The following is a 22,306-nucleotide window of genomic DNA, read 5'->3' on the forward strand; positions in this document are numbered from 1 at the left end:
AAAAAAAAAAAAAATCACTTTTGATGTTACTGCTCATAGTTTACTTTTGGAATGGTGAGAGGTGTGGATAGGCCTCAAGAACTTACTAGACAGCGAGAGCTTAGAATTATCTAAAAAAAATCAATCTAAAACTAATAATTCAAATATATATATATATATATATATATATATATATATATATTCAACAGAAATAGATGGCTCCTTATTAGAAAATATTCATGTTTCTAATCAAGCAAAGCTTGCTACTGGGTAAATCCTCTGCTTCTTACCTCTTATGGCAAAATACATGTTAAGATAACATGCCACATAATTCATCAGGAGCAAAAGCAACTATCATCTGCTTCCCATGCACATTGGGTGCAATTCCCTGTAGTAAATTATTGCATCCATAAAAAGTAATTCTACTGTTCATCAATAACAAAATAATCTGTATTATTTGTACGTTTTATTTAACGGTCCAAATACAACTCACCACTAATGAGCAACAAAATTACTCTTGTATGTAAGATTATATTATAGAAAAATCGCGTTCTTTACAATTTAAATTAAAATATGAGATAAGATAGAAACTAATATAGAAATGTTCGGGGGTAGGGTGCACGAAGAAGTTTGGATCCTTCTCAACTTCCTTTGGCGCCAAACAAACAGACATCAACCATAAATTCCAACCTGTCGCTTCCCCTTCCCATATAAGATAACATTAGTCCAATTATTCCAAACCCTACTCTCCTCTCCTCCATTCATTCCACTACACAAATCCATCCAAAAAGACCCACACATTGCGCTCATGGCGCCTCCTAAGCCATAAAACCCAAACTCTTCTCAAACGCTCTTATCTTTTATAGCAACATGTACACCTCGCAGAGTCCACATATTAAACTGCATGCTTTTCTCACTACAACAAATATAATTAAGCTTATTTGATAGAGTTGAAATTTCTTGCAAATTAATTAAGATCTCTGCGTCATCCATGGCGGACGGGAAGGAGGGCTCTCAGATCCTGCAGGAGCTGGACGCGCTGAGCCACTCCCTCTACCCAGCACCACGACGATGATGACAATGACGACGACGCTGCTGCCGACGACCGCCACTGCCATCGCACCCCCGCGGGCGCGGCGGTGGCGGAGGCGGCTTCTTCCGGAGAGAAGAAGGGGATATGGAATTGGAAGCCGATGCGCGCGCTGTCGCACATCCGGATGCAGCGCCTCGGGTGCTTGTTCTCCGTCGAGGTGGTCGCCGTCCAGGGCCTCCCGGCCTCGATGAACGGGCTCCGCCTATCGGTCTCCGTCCGCAAGAAGGAGACCAAGGACGGCGCCGTGCAGACGATGCCCGCGCGGGTGCTGCAGGGCTCCGCCGACTTCGAGGAGACGCTCTTCGTCCGCTGCCACGTCTACTGCAGCGGCAGTGCGGGGAAGCCGCTCAAGTTTGAGCCTCGGCCGTTCGTCATCTCGGCCGTGGCGATCGACGCCCCGGAGCTCGACTTCGGGAGGAGCACGGTGGACCTGAGCTCGCTGGTGAAGGAGTCCATGGAGAAGAGCTTCGAGGGGGCCCGTGTCCGGCAGTGGGACGTGGCGTTCCCGCTCGTCGGCAAGGCGAAGGGCGGGGAATTGGTGCTCAAACTAGGATTTCAGATCATGGAGGATGGCGGGGTGGGCATCTACAACCAGGCCGATGCCGCCGCAAAGTCGAGCGGCAAAGGGAGGGACTCGTCGCTGTCGTTCTCGTTCATGCGGAAGCAGTCCAAATCCTCATTCAGCGTCGCGAGCCCGAAGATCACGCGGTCGGAGCCTTCGTCGACGCCGACAAAGGATCTGTCGGCGCATATCGACCTCAAGGGGATCGACGAGTTCAGCCTCGACGAACTGGGCCCGCCGGAGCCCAGCCCTCCGACGGCGCCGGAGCCCAGCCCTCCGACGGCTCAGAACCCCGAGCCCGAGCCGAAGGACGATCTGGACTTGCCGGAATTCGACGTCGTCGATAAGGGGATAGAAATTCAAGAGGACAAAGAAGACGAGGCAGAGGAAGGCGAGGCGGCAGCGTCGGCGGAGAACACTGATACGGCGTCGGCATCGAGCGAAGTCGTGAAGGAAGTGGTGCACGACACCGCGCACCTGACCCGGCTGACGGAGCTCGACGCGATCGCGAAGCAGATCAAGGCCCTGGAGTCGATGATGATCGGAGACGAACCGAATTCTGACGCCGCCAAAACAGCGGTGCAAGATGACGACAACGACAACGAACCACAGCAGCTGGATGCGGAGGAAGAGACTGTGACTAGAGAGTTCCTCCAGATGCTCGAGCTCGAGGGCTCGAAGGAATACGCAGAACTCGACATGCCGGACCGCTTTTCTCCGTCGAAAATCAGCACGAAAGCCGGTTCGGAATCTGAATCCGGCGCCTATATATCGGATCTAGGAAAAGGCCTGGGCTCCGTGGTTCAGACGAGGGACGGCGGCTTCTTAGCCGCGACGAATCCGTTCGACGTGGAGGTCGCGAGGAAGGATCCTCCGAAACTCGCGATGCAGCTGTCGAAGCCGTTCGTCCTCGCCGATCAGCAGACGGCGAGCGGATTCGAGGTGTTCCAGAGGCTGGCCGCCATCGGTTGCGACGAGTTGAGCTCGAAGCTCAGCTCGCTGGCGGCGATGGACGAGCTGACGGGGAAGACGGCCGAGCAGATCGCGTTCGAAGGCATGGCGTCGGCGATCATCAGCGGGCGGAGCAAGGAAGGCGCCAGCTCCAGCGCGGCGAAGTCGGTGGCGGCGCTCAAGACGATGGCCGCGGCGATGAGCGAGGGGCGGAAGGAGAGGATACTGACGGGGATCTGGAACATTCGGGAGGAGCTGGTGCTCGTCGAGGAGATACTAGCCTTCTCCTTGCAAAAGATCGAGGCGATGGCGATCGAAGCGCTGAAGATTCAGGCGGATATGGCCGAAGAGCAGGCCCCGTTCGACGTCTCGCCGCTGGCGAACAAGGAGCAATCGAGCAACAGCCATCCGCTGGATTCGGCGGTGCCGCCGGAAGAGTGGGGGAGCGTTTGCGCCGGAGCGGACACGGTGACGGTGTTAGTGGCGGTTCAGTTAAGGGATCCGCTTCGGCGGTACGAGACGGTGGGGGCGCCTACGATAGCGGTGATTCAGGCGGCGAGAGCGGGGGAGGGGGACGAGGAAGAAGGGAGGTTCAAAGTCGGCAGTCTGCACGTGGGAGGTCTGAAGCTGCGGGCGGGCGGAGGAGGGCGGCGGAGCGCGTGGGACGGGGAGCGGCAGCGGCTGACGGCGATGCAGTGGCTGGTGGCTTACGGTTTGGGGAAGGGGGCCGGCGGGAGGAAGGGGAGGGCGGCGCAGGCCAAGGGCGGGAAGGATGTGGTGTGGAGCATGTCATCCAGAGTGATGGCAGATATGTGGCTCAAACCGATGCGGAATCCGGACGTGAAAATAACTGAACAATAATAATAATATTATTATTATTATGTCGCTAAAGTACAGTGCACTAAGAATGTAATTAAATTTATTATATGTTTTTCTTTTGCGGTTTTCGTAAGTGGTATCTAAGAAGGTGGTTGTGAGGAGAAACGTATAATTTCTTGTGCTGTTGTGTGAGGAATAAAAATGAGTAGTTTATATTGGATATTCATTAATGAGATGATGTAATAATGCATAACACAATCCGTGAAAGAACAAAGTTAGAGATGGGGAGGTTAATTAATTGGCTCGCTGTGTGTTCCTATAGATGATAATAATATACTGAGTCCAGATACTATACTCTTATAAATATAGATCTTTTTATATTTATAAGTTTTGAGTCGTTAGATTTATCCCTTTGATTATTTTCATCCGTTAAATTATACTATTCAACCAACCATCAATTCAACCTTAGAAAATCATTATCATCTTAACTGCACATTCTTTTATCCAACGGTCGAAAATTTAAAAATACAAAATGATCTATATTCATAACAGTATGATAGCCCTAGCCATAATATACACCACTTAAATGGGTCTTGTTACTCGAATTGAGGCTCAGCTTCTATTGTTAACTTCTATATTTTAAACCTGGCCCAGGAGAGTGTCATGTAGTAAGAAATTAGGCCTACGTGATGGCCCATTAGCATCAGTAGCTCGGAATGAGAAATAGGCCTATTTTATGCAGGCGATATTTAATATTTTATTTATTTATTTGTCTGTTTATTTTCATCGTAAAGGAGTTGTATTCCCTAATATGGCGCAAAATAAAAATAGAGAAAACAAAGAAGAGAAGAGGAAAAAATACTTATATTTTCTCTCTCGAATAAATACAAGAAAATAAAGGAAGGAAAGTACGTACTTTCTTTTTCTCTGCACTTAAAAACATTAAAAATTAAAACAACTATTATATATCAAAACTCATTGTCTCTCTCTCTCTTTTTCTTACTTTTTTCTACTTGTTTTTCATTGTAAAATGAGAGACCCTTCTCTCTATTCACAGGGAGTATACTGTAAATTAATCCTCCCCCAATTGTCTCTAATGATTATTACATTATTTGCAGAGATATATATACACATCCTTCTATTGGGTGCATGGTCATGATCCAAACATGTGTACATGCATGTCCTAATATAATTAAATATGAGTCAAATCCAAACCAACAAAAGTACTCTCATCAATTGATTAATTCATCCTGTATAATGCGATAAATTTGGAAATTAATGTCATGCTAATTAATTACTTTGTTTAACAAGTAGCATTCCTTAGTTGTTCAAGGCAATGCATGATGAAGCTGTATATATAGGAATCAAAATTATAAGAATCAATCGTAAATAAAGGAAAACTCAGAAACTTAATTATCAGCAAACCTTATTAATTAAGTACTAGATCTTGATATGTACTAATACACCTTAATGTTCACAAGCAAAGTACATTACTGGTAAAACATGAGAATATTAAAATGTTGTTCAGTATCATATGTATAATAGTACACAGGGAAATTAACCTGTTTATTCTTAATTCCTCTGAGCTGTGTGAACATCAAAGGGGCCAGATGCTTGAAGAACCCTGATCAATATAAGTATCGAAAGGCGATCGAACAATCTCGTCATCAGATAAGAAATTACCGCTGCGAACCAATTGCTCCGAAAGAGTAGTTGCTCTGATCGGTGAAAGGGACAACGAACCGATGCCTTGAGTTGTTGTTGCACTCGATGTTGGCTTTTTTTGGTTGGTTTTAGTGCCGACACTATAAGTTTTCGTCGGCCTGACCCGTTCACATAAGCTTTTCTCTAAGGCACCCTCGACATTGTCCTCCATGTTTCTGATGTCATGTATACTATGTCGACGCTTTTCCTTTAACACCAGTTTCCTGTTATAGTACTTTTGTGCATGACTAGCCACTTGAGTTGGTGTTCTTGTGATGACAAAGTTCTTGGCTATGGTCCTCCATTCACCTCTCCCATGCACACTTAAACCAATCAGGAATAACCTGTCAAAAACAAGACTAGCAAGATGAGTATGAGAAAGTACATATACATATGTACTTGTGAGTTTTTCCAAATCAGGAAAAACTAATATTGATCTATTTTGTTTTTCTCTTTTTTTGACAAATTGTGGGAGCATGGCCCTACAATTAAGTTCATTATTTGAACAGGAAGAAAAAAAATACCAATTAATTGCTGATTTTTTTTTACATAATACACTTGTTAATTAGTTGGTGCATTCATTGCGTTCATCCGAGAAGGTGACAATTTGAAAGCAAATTGTGCCAATCATCCTTATTATCTCATACACTATCAGAAATTAGACTTCTCTTGCTTAATTTGACAGAGTTTCTAATGATAAAGGAAAACTTTTGTATAGCACTATCAACTAGTGTGAGGGGATATTTTTCAGTATTTGTACATACACTTCATTGTACCACAAAAAAACAAAAAAGAAGAAGAAGAAGAAATCAATGTGAGGCTCTATTTATATATCTGTTTCATATTCTAAGCTTATTATTGCTTCATATTATGCCATATTCAAAGTGTGGATCGCATGTCGCATGCTCGTATAGGCATGCAGCGATAGCTATAAAAGTTGGAAAACAGATCTTGTTTATCATGCTTATTCCAAAACGCTAGTGGCATTGTGTCGTTCCATTACTACTGTGCCGCCATTTTAGATTTAGGACAGTTGCGTCATAGTAGTCGCGATATAAAACGACAGTGAGGAGTGTTTGTTCTCCTATTTGTTAGCTTTTGGTTTCGATGTTAACTACAAAAGAAACATGTCAGCTGAAACTTATGTACAATAAGCAACTTCTGTATGTTGATAGGAAAAGAACACCCTTTTACATACACTAAATATAGAAACAAAATATGAAAAAATTTGATCATATGTGAAAATAAATAAAAAGGATCAATTGTTACATCCTTCATATATCTTTTATCTCTACTTAACTTTATTGTTAATAGAACATGCATGTACACCCTACGATACGTTTTTTTTCATAAATAGCGATATGATCATAAGTGCAAAGTATGCAAAATTTATAGGATGCCACACTTTATACAAAAAGCAAAATTCACAATTAGATTAACAAAACCAACAATTGCATACTTGGTTTTCTTTTCATGGCAAGTGATTAAGTATAAGAATTAAACTTCGCATCTATGTCATTCGAGTTGATGTTTAATCTACATGAAATCATAGTATTATATATGTGACTTCTTAGTATATAATGGTTAAATTTGATGACAGAAAAAAAATTTCAGCCTAGATTTATTATTGTTTCTTTAATGTTGTAAAAGTTAAGTTTCAAGTAATAAACTTGAGAGAGGAAAGTACCAACTATATCATAAAAAATGATCAAACAAACACATAGATGATTGATTTCTCACAAATTTTCATCATATTGCTATATTCTTTAGGGTTTTCAGATGATCTTGATTAATCAATTCTACATGCATGCCTGCTCTATATATATAGGTTGCAAAATAATTTTTAGTGAGAAAAGAAATTTTCCTTGATGCATCAGACCATGAAAAACTCCATATGTATTAATCACTTCAATATATACCTGCAAATTAAGATGTCAAATATGTAAAATAAAAAAGAAGTAAAGAAAAAAAGAAATTAAAAAGAATTCTAGCAAACCTATGCTCCTCCTCAGTCCAAGGTTTTCCTTTAGTGGATGTTCTTGCACCAAATTGTCCTCCTACCTTTTCCTTCTCCTCCGCGTCTACTCCTACTATTCCTAAATGCTCACTCACCAACTTATTTATGCTCTGCGGTGACAGTGATTTTGCGTCGCTCATCTTCGTGGTGGCCTCCATCAATGCGGCTTCAAAGGACTGCGATTCTTCTCCCTCCTCTGTAACTGGCAAGCCAAAGTTATCGTTCTCTAACATGTCAACAGGGTTCACGTACTCCAGCGGCATAGATCGCTCGATGTACGTACATTGCATGTCCACGATGTGGTCAACATATTGGTCCCTAAGTTGGCGCATGGTCTTGGTCGGAAACCTCTGCGCGAGCTCCTCTAGCCAATTTGGCTCATGGAAGTCGATCTCGGAGAGCGCCTCGTCGAACCTCTTTCTCTCTGAAGGGGTCCACTCTTCATTGTCGAGAGAATTCATGATTTTATGTACCTTATATATGATTATACTTCTTCTTCTTCTTCTTCTTCTTTTTTTAGATTTTGGAGGATTGAAGCTAGGGTTTGTAGGAAAGAGGGAAAAAGTGGGTCTTGTAGGAGAGGTTAAGAGAGGGAAGGGAGAGAGTGTATATTTGGAGGGGGATGGACATGTTGAAAGGGTAAAGTTGGAAGTACACATAATAATAACTATAATAATTAAAATGGTATTTAAATTAAAGAAATCAATTTAAGAACTTGTACAAATTAAATGTCTACAAAAAATAACTATTAATAACTTTTGTAGGGAAAAAAATGTGTTCGTTCTCAGAAGATTTAAAGAGATAGCAAATCACCTAAACCTTTTACAGATTAAAAATGTTTTTGCTTTAATCAACTACCTAATTAAATAGCTAGCTATATATTTTCTCAATTTACGTAACCATTGATCATTGAATTTACAGATATCTATGCCTCCATTTTGATTCATATGTACACAATGTTTACTGCATTTGATTATTTTTCTTTTTGTGTACATAATCAGCAGTTTTTAAAACATATTGAGAGAAACACAATCTATATGCTTAAACATTGTTCAAGTTGCTAATATATATATATATATATATATATATATATATATAAAGAATTTTTGAAAAAAAAAGGTTGATTAATGAAATTGCATGGAAATTAAGGTTAAAGAGACACGCCATGCACACGTTGCGAGCGTTGCAGTAGTACGAAATTTTGACTGAAGGGGGCGTAGATTTTCTTACCTACCCTCGAACGCAACGTGTACAGTGTAAGACAAATTTAGTGACATCTTTGAGCTTCTCCATGACACTAACCTAATACTTGCTATGAGAGTACTCCAAATCGGTATGAGTATGTGTTTGTTTTGTCCAAAGCAGAGAGAGAGAGAGAGAGAGAGAGAGAGAGATGAAGTGTTTTCAATTCGATTGTAAATACTCATTTTTATTGTTTCCTTCTCATTGCTATACATGTATTAGGAATATTTTTATAAGTCTCTCGTGCATGTCTGTGTTAGAGATGAGTGTGTTCGTGTTGAATTCGTGTCTAATGCAGACACATTATGAACAAACATTCGATGCGAGTCCGTAACTCAACCTATTAAAAAAGTATTTTTTATATTATCTTTTTTATGCATATATATATAATGTAAAGTGATAGATTTTAATTTTGACTTTTTGATAAATGCATACAAGTCTTTTTTGAATAATATAAATAAATTTTGTATGGTTGATATTTAAAAAAAATATATATATATATGAATTTTCGATGATAATTAATATAATTTTTATTCACATGAGAAATACAATAATATTTTAACACAATTAATATTTTATATATAATAAATGTATATTATTGTATTAATAATATTATTATTTATAAGCAGTGTCCAGTGTCAGTATCCTAATTTTTTAACAGTTATCGAGTCTTGTGTACATCCTTATTCGTGACGTGCGCATAGATTCGCTGTAACTTTACCTTCCGTCAAAATTCAAACTTTCTAAAATATCGTATGCCGAAGCCAATTACAGTAAATAAACAAACAATAAAAGTAGGAAAACTTTAGTTCCATAACTATATAATAAATAAACGGCATAAGAAAAATAGTTTTCACCCAAAAGTATATTTCCAACAGATCGCGTTAATATCTTAATATATCATGTATAAATATCGGCAAAATAAACAAGTCCGTTAATATCTTAATATATCATTTATAAATATCGCAAAAATTAAGTTGTACAATATATACAATTGAATATGAAATACAAAATATTATTAATTTAATTTTTTTAAAACAAATATTTAATAATTAAATTTTTTTAAAAAATTCATTCTACTAGGCTCATTTAATTTAGATTCAATCTTAAATTTTTTCCCCAAAAAATTTAAATCTCAAGCACGTACGTCCAAAGCGATTCTCTTTTACATGACATCACTCACAGTTGCTTACGTGTACAACATGTCAGCATGTCGGCAACATAAATGCATAGCAACCCATGCATTAATTAGATATTTAATTTTAAAAATACTAAAACCCAACCAAAATAATCAATTTGTACAAAAATACACCTTTTTATTCCTTATTTTCAACTTAAAAATTACTATAAATTAAATCTTTATAATTATATAATTATACGTACGTTTGTGTTGGGGTGGGGTTACATCTTTTTCTATAATTAGGCAGAGATGACACTCTTATTACAAAGAATTTAAGTAATCTGGTACAGGATCGTGTCGAGTCGTGTCGATACGTGTCGGTGAAAAAAAATTTTATGTGCTGATACATAATAGTTCGAAATATTTATTTTCTTTAGTAATAAAATATTTTAATTATTTATTATATTTTTTTTTGAATTTTATTTAGAAAATTATTTATTAATTTAAAGATAAAGAGTTTTGGGCTGTGCTATCGGTGCTGGGTCTTTATCGTACCGCTAGTTTGTTGGCACGGTATGACACGATGGATACGACGGGTGCCAACGGGCACCTAAAATCTTGTTTATTACTATCTGATAATTAGTATATTTCCTCCTGAAAATAGTAATTTATTTTCTTAGAAAGTAAAATAAAAATTTACGGCTGATGTGGTGAACCAGGTCTAGGCAGTTATTACTTCACTAAGTACTAAGCGGATCCATCACCGTCCATAAAGGAGGTGTTTAAAGGTGATTCAGAACTAGTTCGATAATTTGGCTGCTAAAAATATTAATTTTATTTTTATATTATAAAAAATAAAAAATTTTAAGATATATATATATATATATATATATATATATATATATATATATATATATATATATTTTAATTTTATCTTGCTTTAATTACCGATTGCAACTATCACAGGAATAGACGCTTTAACATTTTCAATTTTTTATAACATAAAAATAATATTTTTAACCACCATATTATTGATCATGTTCCATTGGCGTTTGATAGTACCTGTTTGGGAAAAAAAAAAAAAAANTAAAAAATTCGGCTATTAAATTAAGTTTTTTTTTCCTCAAGATTTATACTATTAGCATAAATATTCATATTTCTTAAAAATATAAGAATAAAGAGATACAAAATTAAACTAATTAAGTAAAAAAAATAGTAAACCATATTACGCCTCAAAATAAATAAATAATTAAGTAAATAAAATATTAAGATAGTCCATAGTCCATAAAAGATTAAATCTTTTTGATCGTGTAAATTTTTTTTTTTTTGGGAGGGAGGTGGGCGAACGTTTACAAAAGGGGGTTTTTTTTTTTTCCTGATTTGGGCGGTGAACAGGGGATTTTTTTTTTTTTTCTGTTTTTGAGCCAGCCGCGAGGCCCACGACCGCTCGCGCTTGCAAGCTAGCCGCGGGGCCCGCGACCCGCGAGTGCGAGCGCAAGCGGCGAGCCGTATTTTTGGCCGAATAATTTGGCGTGCGTGAATTATTCGCGAATAAGTATTTTTGACAAAAAAAAAACACGATTTTTCTTGAATTTTTCGGAAAAATATGAATACGGCCGTTTAATTTGTTTTTTTTTCAAAAATTCACGAATAATTCGCGAATTAACCAACATAGTTTGGTTGCAAATTGTTACCACCTGTTCCCCCGTGTGAATATGGTCAACTCTTATGTTTTTTAGTGCAACAACAATTTTTTTTGAGATATAGGTAGCACGCTACCCGCTTCGTTTATTTCATTTAGAAATAAACTTAGCTGGAAATATGAATCAACTAGGATTCAAACTTTGGTCTCGAATACCAACCTCTAAGCCCTTTGCCACTTGCTTTAGGGACGGTCGGTTTTACTGCAACAACAATTACTTGCATCGGATGTATAAGTATATCTTATATTGCGTGCATGTTATGAGTGTCGCGGTAATGGGCTGTGATCGGCCCAGAATATGGTAAAACGTGGGCCATCCCGGTGCGCGTGTTGCGCCTGTAGTAATGGGCCGGGCCTAACATTATTATTATTATTATTATTATTATTATTATTATTATTTTACATTTTAAAATTTTTTCTCAAATATAATTAAAAGCATTGAAATTATAATTTTACTTTAGCAAAATTATCTAATTTTTTTTAGGGTTAATTTCATACAGGTTCCTGCAAATATAGTGAATGACAAATATATTCTTACAAATTTTAATTTTAATTTTTTTTATTTCTACAAAAGTCTTGACGTTTTCAAATATTTTCCTCTGGTTTGTTACCGTTAGATAACGATTAAAGAATTGTTTATATTTTTAATTTTGCCATCACAAATATGTTCCTCCAAAAGTCATAATGGCATAATATAATAGGAATAAAAATGTCAAAAAATAATTAGGGTTAAGTATTTTTAAAAATTAAAAAAGCAATCACGATTTGTCTATGCTGATCTAGATCAAAAGTCATGCTGACACCATCCCCAATTCAGCATAAATAATTATAAACTTTATGAGGCTACAGTCGAGGCCTAAAAATCAAATTTTACTCAATTATATGTGTTTTATGATATCTAAAACCTGTTTAATTAGAAAATATAATTTTACAATTTAGAAGCCATATCATAGACTTTTACCAAGCTATTTTTGCTAATAAAAAGAGCCATCTACGGTGCGGGAGAATTAGACATGTAAATAAAAATAGAAAAAACTTTATTTAATTACCTCTCTCGTGGTTTATTGTAATGGTTATAATTATATCATTTAAATATACTGTAGTTCTTATTTGTTTTTTGTTATATTTTCTATTAACTTTTCATTAAACAATGATGTGCTGTACACACGTGTGTCGAAAAAAGTCATATAAAACTGGATGGAACGAAATGCCAGACAATTCTCCAACAATTTCTCTTCGATCTAGGTCATATTGCGCCATATCATGCATATGACTTTGGATTATATTTCTAAAATCCCTTTGCACACTATTGAACACTCGAACGCCAACAAATGGTGTCCGCCATCAGATGCGTCATTCAAGTCTGAAGAAGGCACTGCCGCTATTGGTTATATAGCTCGTACTAATTTATGCCATGTTGTATTTGCTGCAGGTAGACAGATTGAGGCAACTTCAGTACTGGAAGCTGAGGCAAAAGCAATGAAGGAAGCTATTGCGGAGGCGCATCAACATGGACTTCAACGAGTATGTTTAGAAAGTGATTCCTCTCTTCTTATTCAGTGCTTGCGACATGTCCAATCACCTCCATGGCCTCTGAGAGCTCTTGTGCTTGGCATATCTAGCACCATGAAGAAGTTTGCTGCTACTCAAGTCCTTTTTGTTAAAAGGGAGGCAAATATGGTAGCCGATTGGCTGGCTACCAGAGCTAACTTGCCTCAATCTTCTGTATTTACTAATGCAAATCGACATCCACAGTTATGTCGCCTATATTTCGGTATCTTGTTTTGTTTGGCTTCTTGCCATATTTTGGTAATGAAAATTTAGTTTTCTTTGAAAAAAAAAAAAAAAGTCACATAAAATTGATAAAAAGCAGTATACTATCCCCACATTGGAAGCGCATTAACGGAAATTCCCCAATTTCTGGTTTTCTAAAAGGTAATAATTTGTAACTCTTGCCATTGATTTGGATTTTTTTTTTCCAATTTATTATTTTCCTTATCCTACCAAATCTAAAACAAGATTCCAATTAATTATGCTCAACAAAAACGCCCCCCAAAATTTCAACAACCAAATTGGCAGTTTCTAATTTTTCCATTTTTTTTTTTACCAATTTGCCGTAATTTTTTGTTCTCCAATTTTTTTGGTATATGTTCAAAAAAATTTTTAGTTTTCAAATATCTATTTGATACTTGTGGTGGCTGGATTCCACAAGTTGGTTTTGATGAAGCAGGTGAGTTTTTTTTTTTTTTTTTTTTTTTATTTAAATTTCTTGATATATGGAAGATATTAAGTTTTATTCTTTTTTTTTAAAAAAAAAACTGGCAAATGTAGCTAGTAGTGATATATATTACTTATAGTTGTTTTTCTTTTATTTATTTAATTGAGTTGTTTAAAAATAAAAATATTTGATATATGTTTGATGTTTCAGAATTTATACAACTCAGTATTTTTTTTCAAGTGTTCGTGGAATTGGAGCTCTCTTTTTACGAAACTAGTTTTTGTGGTTGAGCAACCATATACTTGTATACAAAATGAGTGTAATTTTATATCCTATCAATTAAGGGCCAAAACTTTTTACACTAGTTGTATTGATTCTTATTTTTAATATTAAAAATTTAAAAATTGTTTGAAAATTTGGATAAAAGGGTGTAAGATTTATGCTCGACTTTTCGATGCACAAGTGTTAATACATGATTGAAATTCTTAATATATAATTTGGTAAAATTAAAAAATATATTTGTCTAAGATTGTGAAGGGCTGGCTCATTATTCTCATTTTTTATTCATTTAAACTTTTTACATTTTTAAATTTTAGATTAATTTTATAAAGTATATGTATGTATTTATTCATTAAATTTATTTTATTTTTATGATTAAAATTAAATTTTGTTCCATGCATTGCGCGAGCAATATGCCTAGTCTTTAATCCTTTATTTATTTACAATACTCTGGTAGGTGATCAATGAAATAATACCATACATGATTATTTAATTTTGCATGCTTTAAAGAAAAAGCATATGCAATATTCCCCTGGTTTGGAGCTTTGGAGATTTATTTATAAAATCATACCTTGGAACTTAATTGCTTTGACTTCTACGTGCACTTAATTTTTAAATTTTTTATTAATTTTATAAAAGTTTATATATGTATTTATTCATTACATAAGTTTAGATAGTTTCTATACAATTCCTGAAAAGATTATTCAAAATTTAAATAGTTGTAATTATATTTTAAAAAACAAAAGTACATACAAAGTATAGGAGAAAGGAAAAAATAACAAAAAAATAACTGAGTCGACTCAGCACGGCATGACCTACAGATAGATGAAGAGCGTGCCCCTGCATATAAGTATTATTTTTTTTAGAGATATGCTTGTGATACTTTATTTTCGGATATTCTATTATATTGTTGATAGAGGATAATAAGAGCACTAGGAGTTAGTAATGTAGTGTATCGTACACTAAAGGATACTCAGAGCAGAGTGAGGTTGGTATGTTTCTGGAAGTATGGAGCTCTTCGTATTTTTAAGTTATTTTCGGTATTGGGATTTTCGAATCGATGATCGGCTCCGTTAGACTTAATCTAGAATATTTGAAGTATCTAAAAAATAAATTTAATATTTTTTTCATATCATTTGCCCAGTGATCAAAATAGCTCAAAATTAATGGCTGAAAATAAAAAAACTTACAAAATATGATGATATGACATTAAAATTTTAGATCAAATATATTAATCTTGTTTCATATAGTATAAAGAATCTTCTATCAAAATCTCACGTGATTTAAATATTTCAACACCGTTAAACTTGCAAATGGCTCATGACCATTAAAATTATTGATTTTGAGCCCCTTCGATTACTAGGCAAAGGATATCGAAAAATCACGAAATTTATTTTTTAGGTACTTCAAATACTCTAGATCAAGTTTAACTGAGCCGATCATCGATTAGAAAGTCACAACATTAAAAATAATTTGAAAGCATGAAAAATTCTGTGCTTCCAGAAGGATACCAGCCTCACTCCTCGGAGCAACACTTTTTTTTATTTGGTACGGTCTTAGCAGTGGTGGGAACTTGGCATTTCTTTGGGTCGCATAGGCCCTTTATGAACTTAAATCAATTTCTTTTTTTTTTTTCTTTTTTTTTTGTCTTTCGGAAATCACAGCAACTATTGGGTTGCTGTTCCTGTTGGGTGTTCAATTAACTCTTGGCAAGCGTATCTACAATGTGCTTGATTTTCATGCCAGAGGAGATGCCAAAACTGATGACACACAAGTAACAAATCTCTCTCTAAAGTCTTATTATTATTATTATTATTATTATTATTATTATTATTATTATTATTGTTACTGTTTTTGTTACCATTTCATTTATCTTTTCAAAAATAAATATAGCTGAAAATATAGAATAACTAGTATTCGGACTTGGCACTTCTGATATCAACTATCAAATCCTTTGCTACTTATACTAATGACTCTAGTATGATTACTATCTCTATTTTTGCTTTTGATTAATTACGTAGGCATTCCTGAACGCGTGGGAAGCAGCGTGCGAAGATTCGGCATATTCGACCCTCCTCGTCCCCTCGAAAAAGACCTTCTTGTTGAGCAGAATAACTTTCGCGGGCCCATGCCTCAATGGCATTCACTTTCAGGTATAGAACACGAATCGACAAAAATCGTCTACTTTGTATAAAGGAATTTAGATCCATTTGGATAAACACCATGTTATGTTATACCTTTTCTATGAATCTAGGGGAAAAAAAAAAATCATACTTAAGTTAAATAAAACAACTGTTTTTCTCCGATAGCTTAAGTTGTTAGTGAACAATATTTCTAATTTATTATATATTCAATATTTTCTCTCACGTCTCTGCCAGGAGATTCTGAGTTGACAAAAAAGCTGTGAATTCGATTTTGTATATGCACAGCTGAGTGGCAACATCGTCGCGCCAATTCGCAAATGGACATCAGAGCAGACCAACTTGGTGACATTCATCAACATCAATCGCTTGACGGTGGACGGGGGCGGTCGCATTGACGGTAGAGGCTCCGTCTGGTGGGATTGCTTTGCCGAAAATGTAAGATCATTTTTTCTCTCTTTTGTGTCCTGTAACTTTTCGCAGGCGAATTCACTGAAAACCGACTTCTGATCAATTTCCTTACTTTGATTTGTCGCAGACGTGCGACAACCGCCCTAACGTAAGTAGCTCGTCTCATCGTTTTCTCGACTCCTGCCTTACATATTCGTAACAGTTTCGGATTCGTGTCGCGATAGTTACTAGCATTTTTGGGCTGCGACAATCTTTCGGTGATGGGAATAAGCTTGAAGGACAGTCCGAGCAAGCATATGACGTTCTATCAGTGTCGCGGAGTACGCGTGGAGGGGGTCACCGTCACAGCGCCTGGCGAGAGCCCCAACACCGACGGCATACTCGTCGCCTTCTCCCAGCACGTGCAGATCACGTCGTCCACCATCGGTTGCGGTACCCCTCTATATACACACTTGTTATGTATTCTTGTAATCGCAAAATAAGTGTAGTTCATTCTTTTTGATGTTTTGTGGTGAATGAGAATAGGGGATGATTGCATAGCCGTCGCATCTGGAAGCTCGGATGTGAACATCAGCAAGATCACTTGCGGGCCGGGACACGGCATTAGGTATGTCTTAACATTCTGCCGTTCGAATTGGCATGGGCAATACAGACAGTACATGCCAATTGTGTCAGACTATGTCGACTGACACGAAAATTCTTCATTCAATATACCAAATATTTGAGATTATTATTGGATAGATATATTTATGTGCATTAATGAATTAATTCGCAGCATCGGAAGCCTTGGGGGAGGCGGCGAGAAAGCGGCGGTAGAGCGAATTCACGTCTCTTACTGTAATATTTTTCAGACTTTGACTGGTTTGAGAATCAAGACATGGCAGGTATATATTGTATAGGTACAAAAGTATATGATTTATCTGAATTATGAACTATTTTAAATTTACTATCCGACTTTTCAAAATTTGATTTTGCTATCTAACCTTTCATATTTTTTGATTTTAGTGAATTTATAGTTGTAAGAATTGTATGAATTATATTAACGGGACTTGTAAAAATAAATATCAAATTCAAATTTTGAAGCCAATGTATTATTTATCATTTCAAATGAAACAAATTAAAAGATTAAACAATAAAATCAAACTTTTAAAGGTTAGATAGTTGATTCAAATTAGTCCATAGTTCAGATAATTTTATGTACATTTTTACCTATTGTATATTTATGAAGCTATTTAATTTATCAACATTTGAAGGAGATGTAAATTGATGTTTTTTTCTTTATTTTTTTTTTTTTTTTTGTTTTTGTTTTTGGGCTGAGTGCAGGGAGGATCTGGTTATGCAAAGGCGATTTCATTTGAGCACATTAACATCTCGTCTGTTCATATCCCCATTATTATTGATCAATACTACTGCCCTCGCGAAAATTGCCCAAATAAGGTATAGCCCTTAATATATGCACGAAATTCATTCAGAAGCCGAATCAAACACGCACTAATAAGAAACTTATATGAACATATATTAACTAACTCATTTTTCAATTCCTTCGTTTTTTTCAATAGACGGGCGCAGTGGCAATAAGTATGGTGCAATTTGTGGACATACACGGGACATCGTCGGGTGAAGAGGCTATAAAGATCGCGTGCAGCAAAACCGTAGCTTGCAAAAAGCTCGTTTTCAGCAACGTGGCGCTTGATTGGGAGGGAAAAACAGCTCCGGCGAAAGCCACAGGATTCAATGCCCATGGTAGAACTATTGGAAGGGTCGTCCCCCCAGTTCCCCTCCTTAAATAACAAGTTAAGTTGTGGGATTAATCCTCTTTGTTGTGTGTGTGTTTTTTTTTTTACTAATTTAGTAGAGTTTAGACCAATTGATGGGTTTTTATTGATCAGTTGATGTCCTAAAAATAGGAATGTTTTAGTTGGAGAGAAACTCGGGCTACAATTTAATTAATCAATTTGGAGTGTCATAAGAATGTATGCAGCTTTAGTTTTGGCATCTAGATTCCAACAAGTTTTTTTAGAATTGTGTTGCATATAAATATGATGTGAGTTTTAATAATTAAATTAGAAAATTATTGTTATTATTATAAGAAAAAATAATAATATAATTGATGCAAATATACTTTTAAATTAAAGATTAAAAGTTGAGAGAATGCAAGTCAAATTTCGCTCGATGGATTTACGGAATGAGACAGATTTTGTTTTTTTTTTTAATTTTTTGCAAAGTTTATAATATCTTTTAGCGCATAATATGCGTCACACATAACCATGCACTTACGTTATTAATTATGTACCTGTTTGGTCTTGCTTTTATACAACATCAGTTGAATAGATTCAAAAAAAAAAAAGAAGTATTGTTAAATATTAATTGGTCCCCAAGTAAGTTAAATTGGCCTCACGTTACAACGTGAGTCCATTAGTCTCATTCCTCACCTAATTTCCTATTTCAATATCTCGAAGGGACGGATAATAGTGTTTCAGAAAAGAAATAAGAAATAAAATATATATATATAAGTATGATACGTATAATGTTGTATATATTATAACTATTTAATAATTATAGTCCAACTACTAAAACTAATTAAAAATATACTAAGTCCTTGTTGCAAAATTCATTATTAGAATATAATATTTTTCGAAAGTAAGGAAACAATAACCAGTTGTTCACTGTAATTTGCAAGACGTGATAACATTTTTTTTTTCATTTTAAAAATATTCTGATTGTCTGAGAATCGAAACTAAGTCATTGGCATTATATATCCTGCATATAATTCGCATAATTTGCATAATTTGGCGTAGGTTTTGCACTATTTACTCTGTTAATGTACTTAGTCTATAGTTACAAATTTCAAAATATAAAAAAAAGATAATTATTGAGTTTGGATAGAATGGAATTAGTCTTTTTTGTTTTTGTTTTTTTTTTGGCAAAATCTACAAAATCTAATCTTCTTTGCTAAGGCCGATGTGGAGCGGAGTAAGAGCTCACATTTTCTTTTTTTTATTTATTTTATCAATAATTTGATAAATTATCACGTATAAATTAAGAAACTTTTATTTCTTTCATAAAAAAATAAATATTCATATTTTCTCTGCACTTTTGGATGTGATAAAGTTTATACATGGCTTAATATTTTTTTTTTTTTTTTTGAGAAATAGGTAGCAAGCTACCTACTTCATTCATTAAGTCAAATGAACTGAGCGTACAAGTTGGAAGCAGCTTAGGCCTCCGAGAAAACGGCAAAAAGTGTGAAAAGCGAAAAGAAGAGGCAGGGTAAAAAAAGAAAGAGTGATAGAGGGAGGAGGTGGCGCAGGAGTGACATCAAAGGATTGTGGTCCAATTGGTGATCAGTATTTTGACACGTTCAAGAGACCAGGTGATGTTGGGCGGCTGTCCTCTGAAAATTGAGTTGTTTCTATCTGTCCAGATTACCCACCAGATCGCAGTCAAGAGGATGAGGCCTTGTTTTCTCGACGAGTCAATATGGATTTCAGTAGTTCTGGCCCAGAGCCCTTGAACGTCGACTGTGCTGGTGTCGGTTGCGTTCAATCCTCCCGTACTAAGTAGAAGATACCGGACATAAACGCAATCGGCTTAATATTAAAAGAAAGGTCAATCGTTTATGTACTAGCACTTGATTCATGCATGCAATAGAGTTGGTTGATTCTTTTTAAGGGTAACATTATTAGCTAACATAGAATCTTCTATAATCAGATGAACCCACAAAAAAAGAAAAAAAAAAAAAAGGGAAACAAAAATCCCCACTATATAAGGAGATATGATCCAATCCACCGCGCAAGTGGAGGAGCAATCAATTAAAGATAAACTTCAATTTGGATCCCTGTGGTATAGCGTATATTTTATTTTGCTACTCTCTAGTTCAAAAAATTATACTTAATATATTCTGTACTTTTAAGAATATAAATATGTGACTAGAATGAAGATTTTTCGAGGTATGGTTAGGAGTGAAAACAACTGAATACGGTCAGATTTTTGATAAAACCATATTCATATTTCGGATGCTGATATGTCTCGGATACTAAATTGTTATTATCATATTCGCTAAAACAGAATTCGGATTAAGATATGTGTCAGATTTATATTATGATATTATTCGGATAATAATATATACAAATATTCATATATAATATAGACTAAAATTAGTGCGACTAAGATATACAATACAATTAAAAGTTCACATTTGTATTCAAACTTCGCATATATACCTATATTTATTCAACAAAATTTAATATTTTAACAAATATAAACACAATTTTTTAATATAAATTTATAGTAAAATAAACAGAAAAATACTATAAAAAATTACTTTACCCCTCTACAATATATATTAACCTCCATCTTATTTCTTAGGGATGAAAACGATTGACTATTGTCGTATTTTTTTAAGAAAGCATATTCACGTTGATATTTAATTTTAGTTTTTTTCAGATATAAAATCATATGCAAATATTTATCGAATGTTAAATTTTGACATTCATATTCGTACTCTAAAATTATTGTCGGATACAGAATTTATCCTATCGGAGTTTATCCTGACCACTTTCACCTCCGGGTGCCACCTACGAGCTGAGAGAATAAAATAAAATAAAATAAAATTTGCGGTGCACGGTGTACGGGTGCATGTGGTGCAGCGAATAACTCAGACGACATCAAAGTCACACGTGCGCGGGACAGTGACGCGCGCGTGCGAGTGACCGTTAGTGGTCGTTAACACGTAGATACGAGATATATCCTCCGTCCGATTTTGCTGTGTCAGCTCCAACGCAGCGTGCCAGCTCAAGCTGCGCTTGCAATTGGCTCCGCATTCTAACATTTCAACGACCTCTTTGCATCCGCGGTGCCACGTCAACTGAAACCAAGTCAAATTATAATAAGTGTAAACTTTATAAATATCATCCATATAATTTCGTATTTTTTTACTTTAATACTTTATAATTTAAAGTGTATTAATTTAGTATCTTATGATTTTATTTTTTTTTTCGTCAATCCTTCCGTTAACTTTTCATTAAATTATATACAAAAAATTTTAGATATCCCACCTATAGTTTATTGAATATTCACTTTAGTGTCTTTTAGTTTTATCTGTCACTGATTTAACAAAAAAAATTAGTGGAGGAAAAAATAAAAAGAGAAAAATAAAACTACAGAGTACGAAAGTGGTATATATACTTGTATATGATACTAAAATAAGAAAGTACGAAATTACAGAAGTGGTATTTAAAGTTTTTCCTAATACTAATAAGGTAAATATGTATGGAAACCCCTGTGCAATAGTATGCTTCATTAATCATTATAGGGAAAGTAAAACTGAATTAAAATGTAATAAAATTATCAACTTAATTAACTCTAAAAATGCAATTCAAAATAGTTAGAACTTATACGATATAAATAAAAAATTAGAATTTGATGGGTCTATTTCAGAACGGCCTATAGTTGAAAGAGTTTGTATACACTTTTACATAATAGTAATAGTAATAATAATAATCCATGATACCGATTGTCCCTAGTATAAGTGGCAAGTGTTTGATGGTTGGTATTCGAGGCGCCAAGTTCAAATCCTAATTGATTCACATTTCTAGCTAGCTAAGTTTTAAAAATAAACTAGAAGAAATAATCGTAGCGGATAAGATGCTTTCTCTCAATAATAGTGCATGATTCTCTACCATATTTATAATTAAGCCTAGTTTTTCTTGTACTTTTACTTCTTTTAAGGTCTAAAGTTAATGAATATTATTAAAGTACATTATCCAACTACTTACAGATAGGTTATCACAAGGAAGTTGTTTGTGAATTTTGCGGATTAAGAGACATTATAGCAATCATATATATATATAAGTTAACTTGTTAGAGTTTTTCTTTTAAGAAAAAAATAACACATCATTTTTTAATTCTTAAACTATCAGAGAGTGATGTTTTTACTATTCTATATATATATATATAAGACTTTTTCTCACATGCGTCTAGCTCGAGAGCTTTTTGATAGGCTTAAAACCTTGATTTGAACTAAATTAATGGAAGCTCAGCTTAATAAAAACTTGTTTATTTTCTAT

General features: G+C 35.3%; 3 protein-coding genes across 3 annotated transcripts; 2 read left to right on the forward strand and 1 right to left on the reverse strand.

The window, feature by feature from the left end:
- On the forward strand, positions 1,042-3,702 carry LOC109703501 (protein PLASTID MOVEMENT IMPAIRED 1-like). The gene has a single exon (XM_020224119.1). It carries the CDS (start codon positions 1,173-1,175, stop codon positions 3,444-3,446), a length of 2,274 nt encoding a protein of 757 aa, XP_020079708.1. The 5' UTR covers positions 1,042-1,172; the 3' UTR covers positions 3,447-3,702.
- LOC109703710 (transcription factor DIVARICATA-like) lies at positions 5,002-7,586 on the reverse strand. The gene is made up of 2 exons (XM_020224431.1): positions 7,105-7,586; positions 5,002-5,452 (listed from the first exon to the last, which is right to left on the reverse strand). Exons 1-2 carry the CDS (start codon positions 7,584-7,586, stop codon positions 5,002-5,004), a joined length of 933 nt encoding a protein of 310 aa, XP_020080020.1.
- On the forward strand, positions 12,459-18,101 carry LOC109703711 (probable polygalacturonase At1g80170). Its single transcript, XM_020224432.1, has 11 exons — positions 12,459-12,963; positions 13,357-13,419; positions 15,351-15,460; positions 15,708-15,839; positions 16,116-16,265; positions 16,366-16,386; positions 16,463-16,670; positions 16,764-16,845; positions 17,014-17,122; positions 17,562-17,675; positions 17,798-18,101. Exons 1-11 carry the CDS (start codon positions 12,459-12,461, stop codon positions 18,026-18,028), a joined length of 1,725 nt encoding a protein of 574 aa, XP_020080021.1. The 3' UTR covers positions 18,029-18,101.

Source organism: Ananas comosus, linkage group 25 (genome assembly GCF_001540865.1).
Source record: "Ananas comosus cultivar F153 linkage group 25, ASM154086v1, whole genome shotgun sequence".
NCBI lineage: Eukaryota > Viridiplantae > Streptophyta > Magnoliopsida > Poales > Bromeliaceae > Ananas > Ananas comosus.

Bases quoted from the DNA above. Each gene is read 5' to 3' on its own strand.
- LOC109703710 (XM_020224431.1), bottom strand. From the start codon at position 7,586: ATGAATTCTCTCGACAATGAAGAGTGGACCCCTTCAGAGAGAAAGAGG. The intron at 5,453-7,104 runs GTTTGCTAGAAT...TGTTTTTGACAG, and splicing joins TGGACTGAGGAGGAGCATAG to GTTATTCCTGATTGGTTTAA.
- LOC109703501 (XM_020224119.1), top strand. From the start codon at position 1,173: ATGCGCGCGCTGTCGCACATCCGGATGCAGCGCCTCGGGTGCTTGTTC.
- LOC109703711 (XM_020224432.1), top strand. From the start codon at position 12,459: ATGACTTTGGATTATATTTCTAAAATCCCTTTGCACACTATTGAACAC. The intron at 15,840-16,115 runs GTATAGAACACG...GTATATGCACAG, and splicing joins TCAATGGCATTCACTTTCAG to CTGAGTGGCAACATCGTCGC. The intron at 16,671-16,763 runs GTACCCCTCTAT...GAATGAGAATAG, and splicing joins GTCGTCCACCATCGGTTGCG to GGGATGATTGCATAGCCGTC.